General features: G+C 39.8%; 1 protein-coding gene across 1 annotated transcript; it reads left to right on the forward strand.

Annotated features, from left to right (window-relative positions):
• The first annotated feature begins 38 nt into the window (after positions 1-38).
• LOC132974680 (DNA-binding protein RFX7-like) lies at positions 39-15342 on the forward strand. Its single transcript, XM_061038907.1, has 9 exons — positions 39-174; positions 3601-3634; positions 6245-6330; positions 6484-6606; positions 7948-8064; positions 9476-9560; positions 9677-9890; positions 10560-10840; positions 11210-15342. Exons 1-9 carry the CDS (start codon positions 50-52, stop codon positions 14438-14440), a joined length of 4296 nt encoding a protein of 1431 aa, XP_060894890.1. The 5' UTR covers positions 39-49; the 3' UTR covers positions 14441-15342.
• The last annotated feature ends 955 nt before the right edge of the window (positions 15343-16297 follow it).

Here is a 16297-nt window from a genome sequence, read left to right on the forward strand (position 1 = left end):
CCTCCCGTCCAGTTTAGCCCAGTCTATTCCGGTCCCGAGGCCCACTGTGATGGCAGAGGAAGACCCCCAGCAGCAGTCGGACAGCGGGGTGGCGAGGAGCCTGCCCGGCCTGCTCCCCGGGCTGCAGGGCGCCGAGGCCAGTGCCCTGCAGCTTCGGATCAAGAACTCCATCTGGTGAGGAGGTGTTCACATACTACAGTGTGCAGGCTTTGATTCTGTGAGGGAAATCTAGAAAAACATTCATTATCCGAACCCTTTAGTTTCAAGTAAGCGGTGTTTACTTGGTGCGAGTCACAACATCATAACACAGGAGTAGTTCATTACAAGTAGGACTGTAGACCTGCATGCAAAAGTGAATGATATTGAAGTATATCAGTAAAGTAAATAGCACTGTTTGAGCAGAATTTTAGTCTTAAGTACAATATCCTAACTTATTTCTAATTCAAACTGATACTCTTTAATGATACTTCATAGCCTGCTACTGGTGAAGCCGGTTTTACATACGGTGGTTTAATCTACAGCAGTGCATCTCATTTTATAAACTGATCAAATGCTTAAAGTATAGATGAATAATAGCAAAGTAAGAGAAGCTGTTAAAACAAGTCAACTTAGTAATGCAACATTTCACACTGGAATTGATTGGCAGTGTAAACACAAGTAGGCTATTTAAGTACTTTCCACTGAAATGAAGTAAGAATAGAATTGAATGGAAGTGCTAAACTAAAGTATTTCAGTTATTATCGAGGTGCAGTACTCACATAAGTGTAAGTGTTCCCAGTCACATTTCATCACTGTATGGACAGTAGCTTTGACTATCTATTAAAATGTAGTGTCCAAGCTGGGAGTCCAGTACACACATAATTTAGTGATGTCATCAGTGGCTTTGTAGTTCAGGCTGAGATCGGGAGGATTTATGTTAATGTACATTTTCTTATTTTCAACAAGTTTTTATAGCACTCAGTTTTTATATCAACTGTTAAGCTGCAGGAGATGACTTTTCAAACATATCAGCTTATTTAAAAGTGAACTGTAATATTAAAGTGGTATCATGTTGGACATGTTTTATTAAAATTTACCATAAAGCATTTTTTGGCATCATAATCTGTTGATCCGATAGACGTTGGCAATCCTGAGGTGTTTGTTCTTTATCTGTCATTCTGCTTTATCATTATGACACTTAAAGTCACCAGTAATTCTATGGATAATGATTTTAAGACAAGACACTGAACCCCACGTTGCTCCTGATGGCATAGCGCTTGGTGTGTGACTTTGTGTGAATGGGATTAGTTAATATTGACCGGCACCCTGCCATCAGTGTAGAATGTGGTGTCAATATGACATGTAGTGTAAAAGCGCTTTGAGTGGCCTGAAGACTAAAGAAGCGCTACAGAAGTACAGTCTGTTTACCATTTACCTCACATGTTCCTTCTCATTTCTTTATTTACTGATTGGTCAAAAGCATCATCACAGTTGTAAACATCTTCATTCTTCCTGACTGCATTTACACTCAGTTCTCTCCATTTCCATGATCAGAATACTTCAGACATGCATTAAAAACAGCAGTATACATGTTGTGGTATCTGTAGCAGAGGATCAATTGGCTATTCAGTTCATTCAAACCTATTATATTATTCTAATTATCCAAATTACGTTCACAGCCGCATATTTAAAAGAGCTTACTGAACCCACTGACCTGCGTTTCCTGAAATGACCATTTCTTATGACTGAGTGTTCGAATGGTTGTATATAAACGAATCTAAGTGAGAGAGCCTGAATGTATTTTGTTTGCATCAACAATACTTAGCTTTAAATGAATGTGAAGATAAAATTAGTAGCTATGAATAAGGACGACTGGCACCAATGGCTATTCACAAACAAACAAGAAGTATTTAAACAAACTGAATGCAAGGACTAGGAGCGAGTAAAAGTTAAGATTGACAGTATAAGAAAATAATACCAATCTTTTATACCATGATGATTCTTTATATAATCAGCGGTTGCTATTGTTTCATGCTGTGTTCTTACTGAAATGCCCTTTTGTGTCTGAATAAAGCTGAGCACTACCACTTATATGTCAAACAGCCAGAAAATGTCAAGAGACTGAACCACCAGAAAGCAGTTTGTCCTTAATGTTTTTTCGGCTATTAATGATTTGAATTGTATAGGCAGGCGTGATCCTCCTCATATTTGTGGGGATACAAATAGTTTCACACTAGCAACACTTGTAATATTTTTCAAAGTAGGATACCATTCTCTTTCAAAATCAGCACAAAGAGTCACATTGAAATAGTTGTCTGTGACCGGTGTCTCTATTTCACTTGAATATTGATACTGAAATATCGGCAGCGACGATTCTGTCCTTCCAAAATATCGGCAGACACCTGTCCCCGCCCTCCATGTGCTAACCCTTCATGTCCCTGATTCGTCCTGCTCTCAATATCTTTAACCCTTAAGAGGATTAGGGCATAAATGTTGACGTTCACCTTGACGACCTGCTTCTCAGACCTTCTTTGTCGAATGAGACAGTCTTGGTGTCAGGAAGTTCATTTACATTATCAACAACTTATGTTGAATTTCAGCAGGGAATATATCACAAGATCTTATCAGAAATGTCTCTGGTATTATTTTATTTTTTTACTTTTTCTTAACCAAGTGTCATGTGTCAGTGAGTTGACCTAGCTGCCAAATCTGCTCACAAACAGCTTAATGATGGCCGTTCCCGTACTAGGAAAGCTCCGGCCCCCTGGTTACAGTAAATTAAAGTGAACTGTTCTTGTCATGGCTTAGGGCATCCCTTGATTCTGACCTGTCTCTTGAATTCAACCTGCCTTCTGTCTCACCGTCAACAACATCCTGACTGGACTGCAGATTAAGAACTAGACCAGGAGAGGTTAAACATGTTTCTGGTGCGACTCTTTGTGGTTTGAATCAGTCTGGAGCTTTAGGATGAATGCCCTCTTATTCTTGTTTTTGCCTGAATATGTAATCTTCCACAAAACTGTCACACAGGATAAACTCATTGTTCTGAACTTTATATGTGTACTGTATTCTTGAGAGAAACGGCCCACTAATGAAGAATATACAGTTGGTAGTGTATAGATGACAGAAAATAGAGTTGGAACATCCGGGAACTTGAAGTGATAATATATCTTTTTGCATTTCTTAAAATATGTTTAAGTATTACATTGAGAAAGACATCTATGAGTTATGAGTGGAACATTATATATATTATATATGTATGTATATATATACATATATATATATCGAATTCTGCCTTCAAGGTTGAATTAAAATGGTATAAGACAGATGTAAAGTATATTTACTCTATGCCAGTCCATGAAACACTCTGCCCTGTGTGATAAAAGCCGTCTGTCAGAGACAATAATACCAGTGTCTCTCTCCCTCTCTCTCTCTCTCTCTCCCCCTTTTTTTACATATGACAACATATGTTCCTGGCGTGGGATATATGACCTGAGAGATGCTAAAGGGAGGGTCGACACATACCAAACATTCCTGTGCTTTATAAATAAATAGACTTTAGTTATAAGCGCTCATGTTACACCAGCTTCATACTAATTTATACTATGTTTCATTTTGCAGCAAATCCGTTCAATCAAAAGTGGAAAACATTCTGGTAAGTATTCTTTACTCTTTTTTTTTTTTCAAATTGCAGTTTTAATCTTTTTTTTTTTCTTACAAAGGTTTTTGGGGGTAAAAATTGCATACAATTCATTGTTTATTTTTGGTTCAAGAACATAGAGCTGAATTTGTTTGATTATGGGCCTTTTGCCCCTTCTTGTATACATTTACAAAGAAAGGACAGATCAGTCTGATGCAGATCTTAAGAAACAACTAATAAAAACTTGACATCTATACTGACATGGTGACGTCTACTGGATGATTGTTATGACCTCAATCAATGTAAGGTGTATGATGCCATTTATATTTGAAAGAAGGTTGAAGATTTGTTCAACTTGCCCAGACCCTAGAAAAAGTGTTCTTCCCCAGGATGTCAGCTCAGTGTAAAGTCTGTGTGATGGGCCGATAATTCAGGGACACTCATACTGATTTGCAGTGAGACTCTATGAATGATGAAACAAGAGATAAACCTCTGACGGCAGCTTCAGTGATGGTTCAGATATGCTCTCAGTAATAGTTTTCTCCTCTCTGAATGGAGTTTAAATCAGTGTGTTATTCAACATGAATGAGCTCTTCAGAGTACCTGTAGTCAGGGCCCTGGTAGCTTGAGAGGTGCCAGTCCACTTCCTGAGCACTGCCGAGGTGCCCTTGAGCAAGGCATCGAACCCTCCCACCAGTTCAGGAGTGCTTGCTGTGGGCAGCCCCCTCACTCTGAAACCTAGCCTTAATGCATGTCCATAGGATCCTGTTTGTGCATGTGTGTGTATTTCAGACTATCTGTGTGTAGCATGTTCTTTAGACAGAGGGTAAAAATGTATTATTATTAAAAACAACTCGACACAAAGCTAAGCTAAAAATGTATTACTTTGTAGAGTAAAACCAGCTGCTTTTCATTCAAAATAAGCTAAAACCAAAATTATTAGGAATTTTTATTGTAGAAATGTCTGCATTGATAAACCGCTCATCTAGCTATTTATAATCGCTGAGTCAATTCATATACCAATCAGTGTATCTCCACCAAGTTTTCTCAGTTATGTGGCTCTCTGTTACATGTTTGATAGTTCTTCTTGTGTACACAGGCCAACAATGTCCTCAGAATGATACACTACAAAGGTTCATGTGGAGCATCATTAGAAATACAGATCATAGTAAACACCAACTGATAAAGTTGAACATTTCTTAATTTAAAACAACTTCTTGTATTTACATGTCTGGTTCATGGCTGCCCTCTGTTACTGTATAATCAGCTGTGGGTGAGCTGTGGTTCCCTAACAACCAAGTGGTTAAAGAGTGAGCACACACACAGAACAGAATTTATTCTTAGGAGCCAATTGAGAGAGTGAATATTTCCGAGTGAAGACATGTATGTCTGTGCACTCAGCAGCAGGCAGCGAGCTGTCTCGTCAGAAGGGCTAACAGCAGAGGATTGTAGTTCACCTTACACGCTCCCCTACTCCCTCTCTGTGTTCATACTGTTCCCGTGGACATGTTTGTGTCTCTTCTCTATATCAGTATCAAGGCAGAATATTTATACTTTGTAACTATACGCTGCGAAGCTTAAGCTCAAGTAAAACTTTTCCATGCTGCTCACTTCTAGAACGGATGCTTAACTTAAAGGGATGGTGCACGAATGAAATGTAGTTTATGGATTACCCAAAACAGCATTTTCATAGAATTGCACATAGATTTTGTGTGAGTACTCCACTTACTGTACTGCACCGGTGCAATTTTGGAATCAAGATGAACTCTACTAAAACAGCAGCATGAATTGGTGTTGAAGAAGAGGCCTTTTTTTGCACTCGTTGTTTATAAAAAAAACTCAGGGTTTATGTGAGTAGTCACTAATGTGGCCTCACGCAGAAGGAAGGAGTGGGTTGCTGAAGTCTGATGAATTATTTCTAACTATTCAACCTCCAATCATTCTTTTACTTTTGAATTTGTAATCTTCTTCCCTATCTGACAATGATTTAAATTATATCACCTGATGATTGGGATCCTTTGAGCTACATGCTAACGCCAGTAAGACAAAACAAACTATAGATGATTGGACTCTCGTTAGATTGGCAAGTTGTTTCATCATCGAATAGACCAATACAAATTTCAATCTGTTAATGTCATTGGATGAAAAGTTAGGGGCATTAATTACTACTAAACTGGAAGAGATGTTGATGCTTGTTTGAACCAGATTGTGAAAATAGTGTCAGCAGTTGTAGATACTTTTTACTACAATTTACCAAAGCTGGGGGCGCCGGTAGCCTAGCGGTTAGCGCGTGTGTACTATGGATTCGAATCCGACCTGTGGCTCCTTTACCACATTTCATTCCACATACTCTTTCTTTCTGATTCCTGACTATATCCACTGTCCTATCTCTAAAATAAAGGCATACAACGTCCAGTAATGAAAAAAAAAAAACTAGAGTCAATAAAATGTATCCTCTGGTAGAGTTAGGGTTAGGGTTAGGGCAGCTACATGCATGCTTGCACATAAAGATCTCTTCAATCTGTCTCATTGTGGTCGGGATCTTTCACACTGCTCTGCTTTGGATGGTATTTTTTCTTGATGAATAAAACGGTCAAATATTAAAACTCTATTTTATTTTTACAGCAAGATGTGGAGAAGTTCTCTGACATAGAAAAACTCTACCTCTACCTTAAGTTGCCTTCTGGTCCCAGCAGCTGCACTGAAAAAAGGTAAGAATACACCTGCCCACAGACATAAATACGATAGAAAAATAGTTATTATTTCACACACACTCAGGACCTGAGTTGAGTGACTTTAGTCTGTAGTATGTTGTTGCTTTTGTCATTATATTCAGTCAATAAATGATCCACATCTTTTCTCAGTGACCAGAGTGCCCTGTCATCGAGCCGCACACAGCAGATGCATGCGTTCAGCTGGATCCGTGATCATTTAGAGGAATACCCAGAGACGTCTCTTCCCAAACAGGAAGTCTACGATGAATACAAGTACGTTCAAACAGAGTAAAATGTTTGCTACACACATGGATACATTTTTACACGACTAACCAATTTCAAGCTGAGACTTTATTGTTACATTTATAGTTTCATATTAAACACAAACTCTTATTTTTTCCACAACTCAACGGTAGACTTCTTGTTGTATTTGAATGGTTTTCATTGGCGTTGAACCTTTGAATGGATAAGCTACTAATGTGTGAGATTCTTCCTCCGGTTGCTGAAGCGTCTGTATAAATAGACGTTGCAGGCATGGGAATCACAGAGAGCAACATGTGTTGGTAATATTAGAATGGAAAGTCTGAGACAGCCATTGAAATGTTCTGACAGTGTTATGTAACTGTCTTTTTAACTCTAACAGATCAGAAATACTGCGCCCTCCAGAAATATTGGCGCCTTTCGGATAGACACGTGAAACATCTTTAAAGAGATGCAATGCGTAACACTTTGTTGTTGTTTTTTTGACTCATTCGATGAAGCCAATCCACTCTAAATCAGTTTTCACACTTTATAGTTAAATTTTGTTTCATAAGTCCCAAAGAAAGAAAGAGTTCATAAACTCTTCATAAAGTCTTTCATGGGGGGGGGGGGGGGGGGGGGGGGGGATTTTAACACATTACAAAAGTACTTAGCACTTTGTGTAAGATGGGAATGTCAGATATGGTTGTCACCCAGAGTAGTTTGCATGTTCTCGTTTACAAATGTGTCAAACTGTGAGCCACAATTAAACTCCAGTGTTGCAGTTCTACACTCTTTAGCTTCACTTATTATACATTTGAACTTGCTTTAGCTGAGATGTTTTGACCTCTCTGGGGGAAAACAACAGGATCTAAATACACACTGACAAAAAATTCACCTTTTAGTTGGTATTAAGTGAACATTTTAGCAAAGAGGTGTCCATTTAGTTGTCCAGCAGTTACAGATTAACACCTTCATTTCTTCTATTTGCTCTCTTTTGGTCTCCACCAGCTACTGATGAAAACATTGTTCTTTTTATTTTAAATCTACTTAACTCCCTAATAGATCATCATAGTGTCTGCTAATTAGAGAGGGAGTGTCCTGTACTTATCAAATCTTTTTTAGCTTGAAAACACTTTTTGCTAGAACATAGGAAAGAATCTGAATGAACCCAAAAGTTTCTGTAATGTGCTTTAACACTGAAACAATCAGCTGAAAGACACTAAAGTTCTCTGCCGAGGGGAGCTGCAAGGTAGCTGTTAATTGGGGAAATTTGTCTTGCTCAGTGTGATGATACATTTTTAGGATTCAAGGCATTGACTGCTGTTTGATTTCAGACTGACCTGACTGTTTCTTTTCTTATTTGCGTTTCAGGAGCTTCTGTGACAATTTGAACTACCACCCGCTGAGTGCTGCAGACTTTGGAAAAATGATGAAAAATGTCTTCCCCAATATGAAAGCGCGCCGACTTGGCATGAGAGGAAAATCTAAATATCCTTTACTGGAATGGGTTTTAACCGTCTGGCCTCTGTCTCTGGTCACAGACCATCTGCTGTTGCAGTTCATAAGCTCTCTAAATATAGATGAGAAATGAAATAAAGTCCCCCTCTGCCTCAGAAGCACAAGCATAATACAGAGGCCCAAGGGGAGTCTGTAATTTTGACCTCCATGACTTAATTGTGTCCGTTTTTTCCACAACTATGTACTTGTTAATGACCTTTAGTCATTCAGGTTCAAAAGTATCTTAATGTAAGGTGAGATCATAACTTATTAATTCATGTCTTGTAATATGGAAAAACTTGAAGGGGTTTCCCTTTGAATGCTCAAAGAAACTTGGATTAATGATGCATTCATACAATATTACCAAATATAACCACTTGTTTAAAATACAATCTAAAAAGTATCTGGTTCATTATCAACATGTTAAATTTAAATTAAAGTTTTAACCTGAAAGTGATTAAATTGATCTGAACACTGATAGAAACACAGCATCAGAAAAATATATTTTAAGTTGAATTTAAGTAGACTTGGATGCCTTTCTGTTTTCACTAAAACAAACGAAAATGAAAATTAATCAAATGTTTTTTTATTGCATAAGTTATATATATATGGTGTAATGCAAATGTATTAGCACTGTTTAAGCAAGGTCCATGTTGTTTTCTGAATGTATTCAAGAGGTTTCAGTCACAGCTCTTTGTGATAGATAGCTTATAAATGGATACATGTATTTTGACTTAAGATAATGTTTCTGTGCAAGGCATCATCACCCTTTTGATTGAAGGTGTGTAACAAGGTTCAAACTCTTGTCAGGAAAACAGTACAAAACATTTGATACAGATCAGTACCACTGCAGTTCATCTTTTCTGTAAAGCTAAAGAACCTGCGTGGTCCTGTTTTTTTTTTTTTTACTGTGTCAATCTACACTCTACACTCTACAAAGTCTGCCATGTCGTTGGGTTTTTCTCATCTTAATATTTATTACGTTTGTAGAATAGACAAATCTTGCATTCATATTAAAATACAGAAAAACATTTTTTTATGCTACATAAAGAATGTATTGGTGGTACAACATTAGAACATGGGCCATAAAACTTGATATCACAGTCAGATCAGGCATAAACATTTAAATATGAACTGGAACTTATTACTCCACCAAGCCTGCTGCCCCTTTTGGACTCCTAAGTGTCCATTGTGTATGCTGTCTCATTATAGTGTGGCAATATTGGTCTTTTGTGCTGCCTAGTTTGTAAACTGTTTCAGTAATGAATATAAACTTTCATAAATTTGATGTTATAGATTTTGATATGAAAATGATAATGATTGGTGTACAATGGTTATGTATTGTTGTTATTACCATGTTTGTTTTTGTTGGACCACAAGTTGTTGATCTTAACAAGCTTACATATTGCTATAGTGGACTCAGAAAGAGGCCCTTTGTTCACATGCCATCTTTGCCCACTCTCGATAACCATAAATCAGGCGATGTAGTAAGTACATTTACAACTTCCTTATTGACATTTCATTATAACTTTTGCATTATAAAACACAATCTCTTTGTAAAGTATTTGTCATATATATTTGACCTTTTATGCATTGTGTGTAGCTCCAGTGTGACCTTCTGGAGTCAGCAGGGCAGCTGAACAACATCAAGGAGGAGGTTCGATTTGCGGCGTGCGATCTGGTGTGTGAGTGGGCCCAAAAGGTTCTGAAACGCCAGTTTGATGCAGTGGAGGAGCTAGCTCGCTTCCTCATTGACAGCCATTACATCAGCAACAAGTCTTTAGCAGCTCTCACCATTACTACCGGCACAGCAACAGGTAAGACTCAGCTCATGTCTGCCCCACTGTGTTGGAAAAAGGTATGTAGTGGCCTCTGGTGGCTAATGGCTGTTACTGCCCATTTATTCCAGTCTGCTTCAGAAAATCAGTAAGTGCAAGTGCATTTTAAGACAGACTGGGTAAACCGAAATCCCTCTTTGATATTGTGTAACTTTTAATATATGATCTCTTTGTGTAATCATGTGTGGACTCATGTCTGCAACTGTTAGTTAGTTCTCATTTGTTTGGGCTTTTTTGGTCCTTTTTAAAAAGTTTCTCTTACATATGATAAAGTTGATCAGCTATTGGTGTTATTGAGTTAGGGTTTCTTTGGTTTTTAATTTTTTTAAAAACCAAATAAATAATGTTATATTTATATGTATGAACGTCTTTATTATCTTATGTAATACATATTACAATATTTACATATAATGTATTTGTAATAAATAATTAATTTGGAGTTTTTTAATATGCGGTCCCCAGAAAGATTAACAGTTGCTGCAGAAGGAACTAGTCTCAACATAAACAATAAAAACTTATTATTTCTTTGTTTTGTGATGTCTAATTCTCAAATCAATTTAAACTTCAGCTTATACATCAATGTATTTTCATATTGTAGTAATGTGGTTAATACTTTTTTTCCTACAACAACAAATCCTATTCCTTTAGAGGTTCATACTCCTCCAGCAGTCTCGGCGTTCGTCCCCACTTCTGAGGCTCACTCCTACCAGCCTCATGTGACAACGCTGTCCTCACCATCTGTCGATGCAAAGCAGCAGCTCCAGAGGAAGATTCAGAGGAAGCAACAGGAACAGAAGCTGCAGTCTCCTTCGCCTGGGGAGGGACCAGCAAGGAGGACAGATGATGGTATGCCCTGTGCGAGTCCGACGCCTCCGTCGCCTCAGCCAACCATAGGCATCATGGTCACTGCCGTACCCAGCCCTATCACGGTGAGAAAGCAGGACTCTTTTAACTATGTACTGTAATTAATCAGCCAAGAAAGTAATACAACTGAATCAATTTGTGCGAATTCCTGACCATTTTAAAACCATCTCTGCTAAGTCATTCAAATCAGAAAGTGAAAAAAGACGATTGGTCATTGGGTTGTAGTCATCTTACAGAACAGAACCAACATCCATTTACATTCAACAAAACATATAGTAAGGTAAACTAAATAAATAAACCATTTACTGTACTATAACTCATAAACCTTGGCCAGACATGTACGTGCTTTAATAACAAAGAAACACCACATGCAAAAATATAATGAATAGCCGAATTGAGTTGTTCCTCTGTCTGATTGGCTTCCCCCTCTCTAGGTTCAGCGAGGCCGCCAGCTGATGTCTCCCAGCACTATGGCAACAGTGGAGAACAAAGTGCTGCCCATCAACTTCCAAATGGTGTCCCAGCCGGTTCAAGCAGTGAAACAGAGCCCAAAAACCCCTCAAAATATTTTAGCCAATCTAGCGGGAGAACGTTCTGCTCGGCAGCGCTATGCACAAATCCTGCCCAAGCCTTCTCCTACTGTCGCACTGCGCTCGCCCTCCACCATGATCATCGGCAACAGTCCCATAAAGACTGTGATGACCACTTGTCATGTCAGCCCAGTCAGTTTGGTGAAGATGACAGCCATACCGCTCACAACCAACAGCAGCAGCAGCACCACCTCTCTAACAAACACCACTCTGCGGCCAGCGTCCGCAGGCATTAGCATTTCTGCAGTTGCAGATGACATCAGCAACAATCAAAGCATGAGGAGCACCTCTGCAATCCCCATCCTAGCCCCGCCAGCCAGACCAGGGCCGACTGCTAACACCCCTACCATCGATGTTGAAATGGAAGTTGAAGCTATACATAAAAACAGCCAAATGCATAATCCTAGCAGTCTAGTTTTGACTCAAGGAGTAATGGCAAATAGAGCTGGAGGAGCTGTGCAAAGGGCTGGGCAAAGGGCTGCCAGTGTACCCATACCTCGGACTAAAGGCTACCTGGGTCTGGAGGAAATATCACACAGCACTGAATGGAACACAAAGACATCCATAAGCACTAACACTGTGGCAGCAGCAGAAAACAGAAATAATAGCACTACTAATACAGGTCATATGCACTCAACCCCTTCCATCATGAATGCCAGCACTGTTTCTTCAATGAACACCAGCAGAGTGCCTTCATTTGGGGAAAGCAGCAGTGTAACATCAGCAAAGGAAGGTTTTTTAGCCACTAAAAGCCTCAGGAAACGTTCAGGCCTCAGCCCAGACCTTTCTCCAGTTAAGAGGATTTTTATGCCACAACATTCAGTGGAGGGCGCTGGTTTTGGATACAGTAATAGAAACACATTTGCCAATGTCTCCAGGCCAGGAGCTCCAACTAGACCTGAAAGTGCACCAGCAACCAGGGAGGTAGAGACAAAAATGAGCTCTTCCACTCAGGACCAAGCACTGTGCACGTCAACTTTCAGAGCCAGTGGATGCTTCTCTGCTGCCAAAACAGTAAGCTCAATGCAGAGGAAAAACACTTCAAGTGTTATGGAAACTAGCTCCTCAGTCAGTCATGCATTTACACAGCAACAGCAGGGGCACACAGTGTCTAACGCACATGCCATACCTAATGACCACAACCTCCAAAGACATCCAGGTGTGGGTGATGTTGGTTTAAACTCTGAACTGCAACAACAACATCAACAACAACAACAACAACAACAACAACAACAGACCTACATGCTGTCTAACAATGCTGCTGAAAATGTACACTTTTTCAATCAGACTTCATCATCGAGCCAGCTCCCCATGCAGACTGACATGAACTACTTTTCCTTTGACGATGACGTGACTCAGGACAGCATTGTGGAGGAGCTAGTGCAGATGGAGGAGCAGATGAAGCTTAACAACATGCAGGAGTTTGGAGATGGTGTTGCAATGCCAGGCCAACAGACCGTGATGTCAGACAGCATCATGCCCACCAATAAGTCCATGACAGCCTTCTATCATGCTGCAAACAGCAGCAGCAGCAACAGCAACCCCATCAAAACTCCAACACCCACACCAACTTCAGAAATTATGGGAGGAGTCCAAGGCCTCACTGGAGAGAGCCCGTTCTCCCGCATCGCCTCCACCACTCCGGTGGACAGCGCACTGGGAAGCAGCCGGCACACCCCGGTCGGTACTCCTCACTCCAACTGCAGCAGCAATGTGCCCCCCAGTCCAGTGGAGTGCAGGAACCCGTTTGCATTTACACCCATCAACTCCAGCATCACCGGTTTCCATGACGGCAGCACAGTCTCCAGCAGCCCCATCAAGCCCATGCAGAGACCAATGGCCACCCACCCAGACAAGACCAGGCTGGAGTGGATGAGTAACAGTTACAACAGCAGCAGTGGGAGCTTAAACAAATCAAACAACGGAATGGGAATCCTCCCCAGCTATCAAGGCCTGATAGGCGACCAGTTTCAAAAACCTCACGCCTTTGCCATCCCTCACGCTAGGCACCACGACAGCCATTTTGGCTGCTTGACCCCCATCTCTCCTGTGCAGCAGCAGGTCAATAGCATGGCTAAGCAGGAGGGTTTTGCTGTGCCCGCCCCTCTGGATAACAAAGCCACAAACTCGCCTGCTTTCCGATGTCGCAGTGTGAGCCCTGCAGTGCATCAGAGGAATTTTACCGGAAACACAGGAAACCTTCCACATATCCCTCGTTCAGTCGTGTCTCCCTTTAACTCTCCCGTGACGCCTGAAGTGTTGAATATTTTTGCAAACACGCAGACAAATCTCGGGGTGAGCAGCATGGCCCAGAGGAGTCATTCTGTGCCGCTTAATGTCATGATGCAAACTGAGGTCCTGCCTGCACAGGGCCAACAATGCAACAGCAAAAACATCACCAGTGTCCTTCTGAGCAAGCTAGATGGGCCCCACGATGACTCTGTGCGGGGTTTGGGCATCAATAATTTACCTTCCAGCTACACTGCACGTATGAACCTCACCCAGCTCCTTGAGTCTGACAACAACCTTTCTTGTAGTGGCAATCAACTTAGCCTGATGACCTCTGAGTCCACTGGCACGTGCATGTTACAGAGGCCAAATTACCTCATGGAAAATGCTATTAATGAACAAATGATTCAGTCAGCAGGTGCCAGCAGAGAGCAAATGGTCTCGGGAGTCTCTTTGAGCTCACAGCAGCATCTAGAAGATCACCAGCAGCATCAGCAGTGTGATTTTAGCAGTTCAGTGAAAGACCTCCTGACAGACAACGGGCTCACTGCTGGATGTCAGCTCATGGAGCAGGTGTCAGAACTAACGTCAGGGGGAGCAGATTTCCCGTGTGAAATCAGAATGACATCTGAGCTCTCCAACAGCATCAATGACCTGAACACACTGGACACAAACCTTTTGTTTGACCCAAACCAGCAGCAAGGGCAATATCAAAATACTGCCAGGGAGGAGGAGGAGTTTGTGAATGATGCGCTCTTTCAGCAAATAACCAGCGAGGCGGCACATTCAAGTGGACTCGACTGGCTGGAAAGCAAAGACCATCCCACTGTTGGGTTGATGGGCTGAGATGAGTGGTTTTTTTAAGTCATGTATAATATGTTAATCAGTGGTTGCTGTTTGTTTTTATCTATTTTTACTTTTTTACACTTTGTAATGTCACTCTGGATTCATTGAGGTTTGTCCAGTTTAAGTGCCAGACTGAACTGCAATAATGCTGCAAAGCTCTGATAAAAATGCTGGTCATTTCACTCTAATCAGAGATTACCCCCTCATTTTGTTTGATTGAGAGCATTTCCAACGTGTAAACAAAGGTGACTGTACAAAAAAAACCTACTCTTTAAACAGCTTTTTATATGTTATGTTTGATATTTTATTTAATCATGACAGAGACATGGGTTTCCAAGTGTATAGCACTGAGGAAACATATGCCACAATTATTGATTATCCATTAACAACAATATCTTTATATATCATTGTGTCTAAATGTTGGTAACTAACTACAGCCATAATCCAGTTAAAACAGAACAGACTACAACACAACAAATTATATGTGATCTGTTAACAGTATGCCGTGAATAGAACACTTGTGTACGAGATTCAAAAAAAAATTGAAGTATCAATAGTGAGAGAAGAGATGAACTTTGCCCCGTGTGCACAAAATAGTTTTGTGAAAAGTCTGTTTTTAGTGCATTTTCTTGCACATACAAAAATCTAATAACAAAATGTGTTTAAAAAATATGCACTCATTTTATAGGTGTTGCTTAGAGACAATAAATACATTTAATATATTACCATGATCAGTTGTCACTAATGGCTGACATAATTCTAATTACATAATTAATTTAACATATATTTAAGCCAAAACTGCAATATACATCAGCATTGCAACCATCTGAACTAACCCTTACTATAAAGGTATTGAAGCTGCAATGAATCTTTTTGATTAAGTAGCACATTGTGTCTTTGTCAAAGGGGAAACCATACATTAAGAAGTAACAGCGGGGGGGTTAGGACAAAAAGGCATATTAAGTCCCTTGGTGGTTTTAGTTGTTTAATGTGGACACATTGGAAAAAAAGAATGAGGAACTCTTGCATGGATGCCTTTAACCAAATTATGCACTAAGTATTTAAATAATATTTCTATGACAATGAGGACACAAAAAGCATTGTGGGGGGTTGTGAGACAAATTTCAAGGTGTAGTAGTCTATGTATATATAAAGGGAACACCAAACAACTAAAGCTGAGTGCTCCAACCTTTCAACTACTAAAAGGAAAAAGGGATAAATTATAACAAAGTAAGAATTTAAGTAAATCCCCTTGAATGGGATGCTCCCGCACTTTTGTAGTATGAAAATGAAAATGTAAAAAAAAAAAAAAAAAATTACAATCATGAAAATAGTAATACATTATTTATATTGTGTGCAAATTACACATTTGAGTCCAGGCTAAAGCATTTATCTGGAAACAACAGACTGCACTAAGTAGATGATTTACCCCAAATAAAACCTTTATTTCTAAAGAGGCACGGGAAGAAGAAGAACTTGAAAATGTTGGCCCTCAATGTAGCACTCAAAACACTGCTCTGACAATCTGTAGTTCTTTTGTTTCTGAACATAAATGCACTGTGCTTGTTTTGAACATTTTATCATGTATGCACTGAGGTTAAACAGCTTATCACTGATCAAATGTGGATTTCTTGCTTTACAGTACTTATGACTGTGTGTAAAGAAGTCACAGAAGCTCCTGAGGGTTTGACTCTGAGCCATATGTCCATACCAAAGAATACATTATTGATTAATTATAACCTGATGAAACATGCACTTGGATCTACGTTGTCTAATATAAATCTCATATGTGATGGACATAATGAGTTATCATTGATAACAGCCATAACAAATATATCATGTAATATTAAGGAACAA

Source organism: Labrus mixtus, chromosome 1 (genome assembly GCF_963584025.1).
Source record: "Labrus mixtus chromosome 1, fLabMix1.1, whole genome shotgun sequence".
Lineage (NCBI taxonomy): Eukaryota > Metazoa > Chordata > Actinopteri > Labriformes > Labridae > Labrus > Labrus mixtus.

Bases quoted from the DNA above. Each gene is read 5' to 3' on its own strand.
- LOC132974680 (XM_061038907.1), top strand. From the start codon at position 50: ATGGCAGAGGAAGACCCCCAGCAGCAGTCGGACAGCGGGGTGGCGAGG. The intron at 9,561-9,676 runs GTAAGTACATTT...CATTGTGTGTAG, and splicing joins ACCATAAATCAGGCGATGTA to CTCCAGTGTGACCTTCTGGA. The intron at 9,891-10,559 runs GTAAGACTCAGC...CTATTCCTTTAG, and splicing joins TACTACCGGCACAGCAACAG to AGGTTCATACTCCTCCAGCA.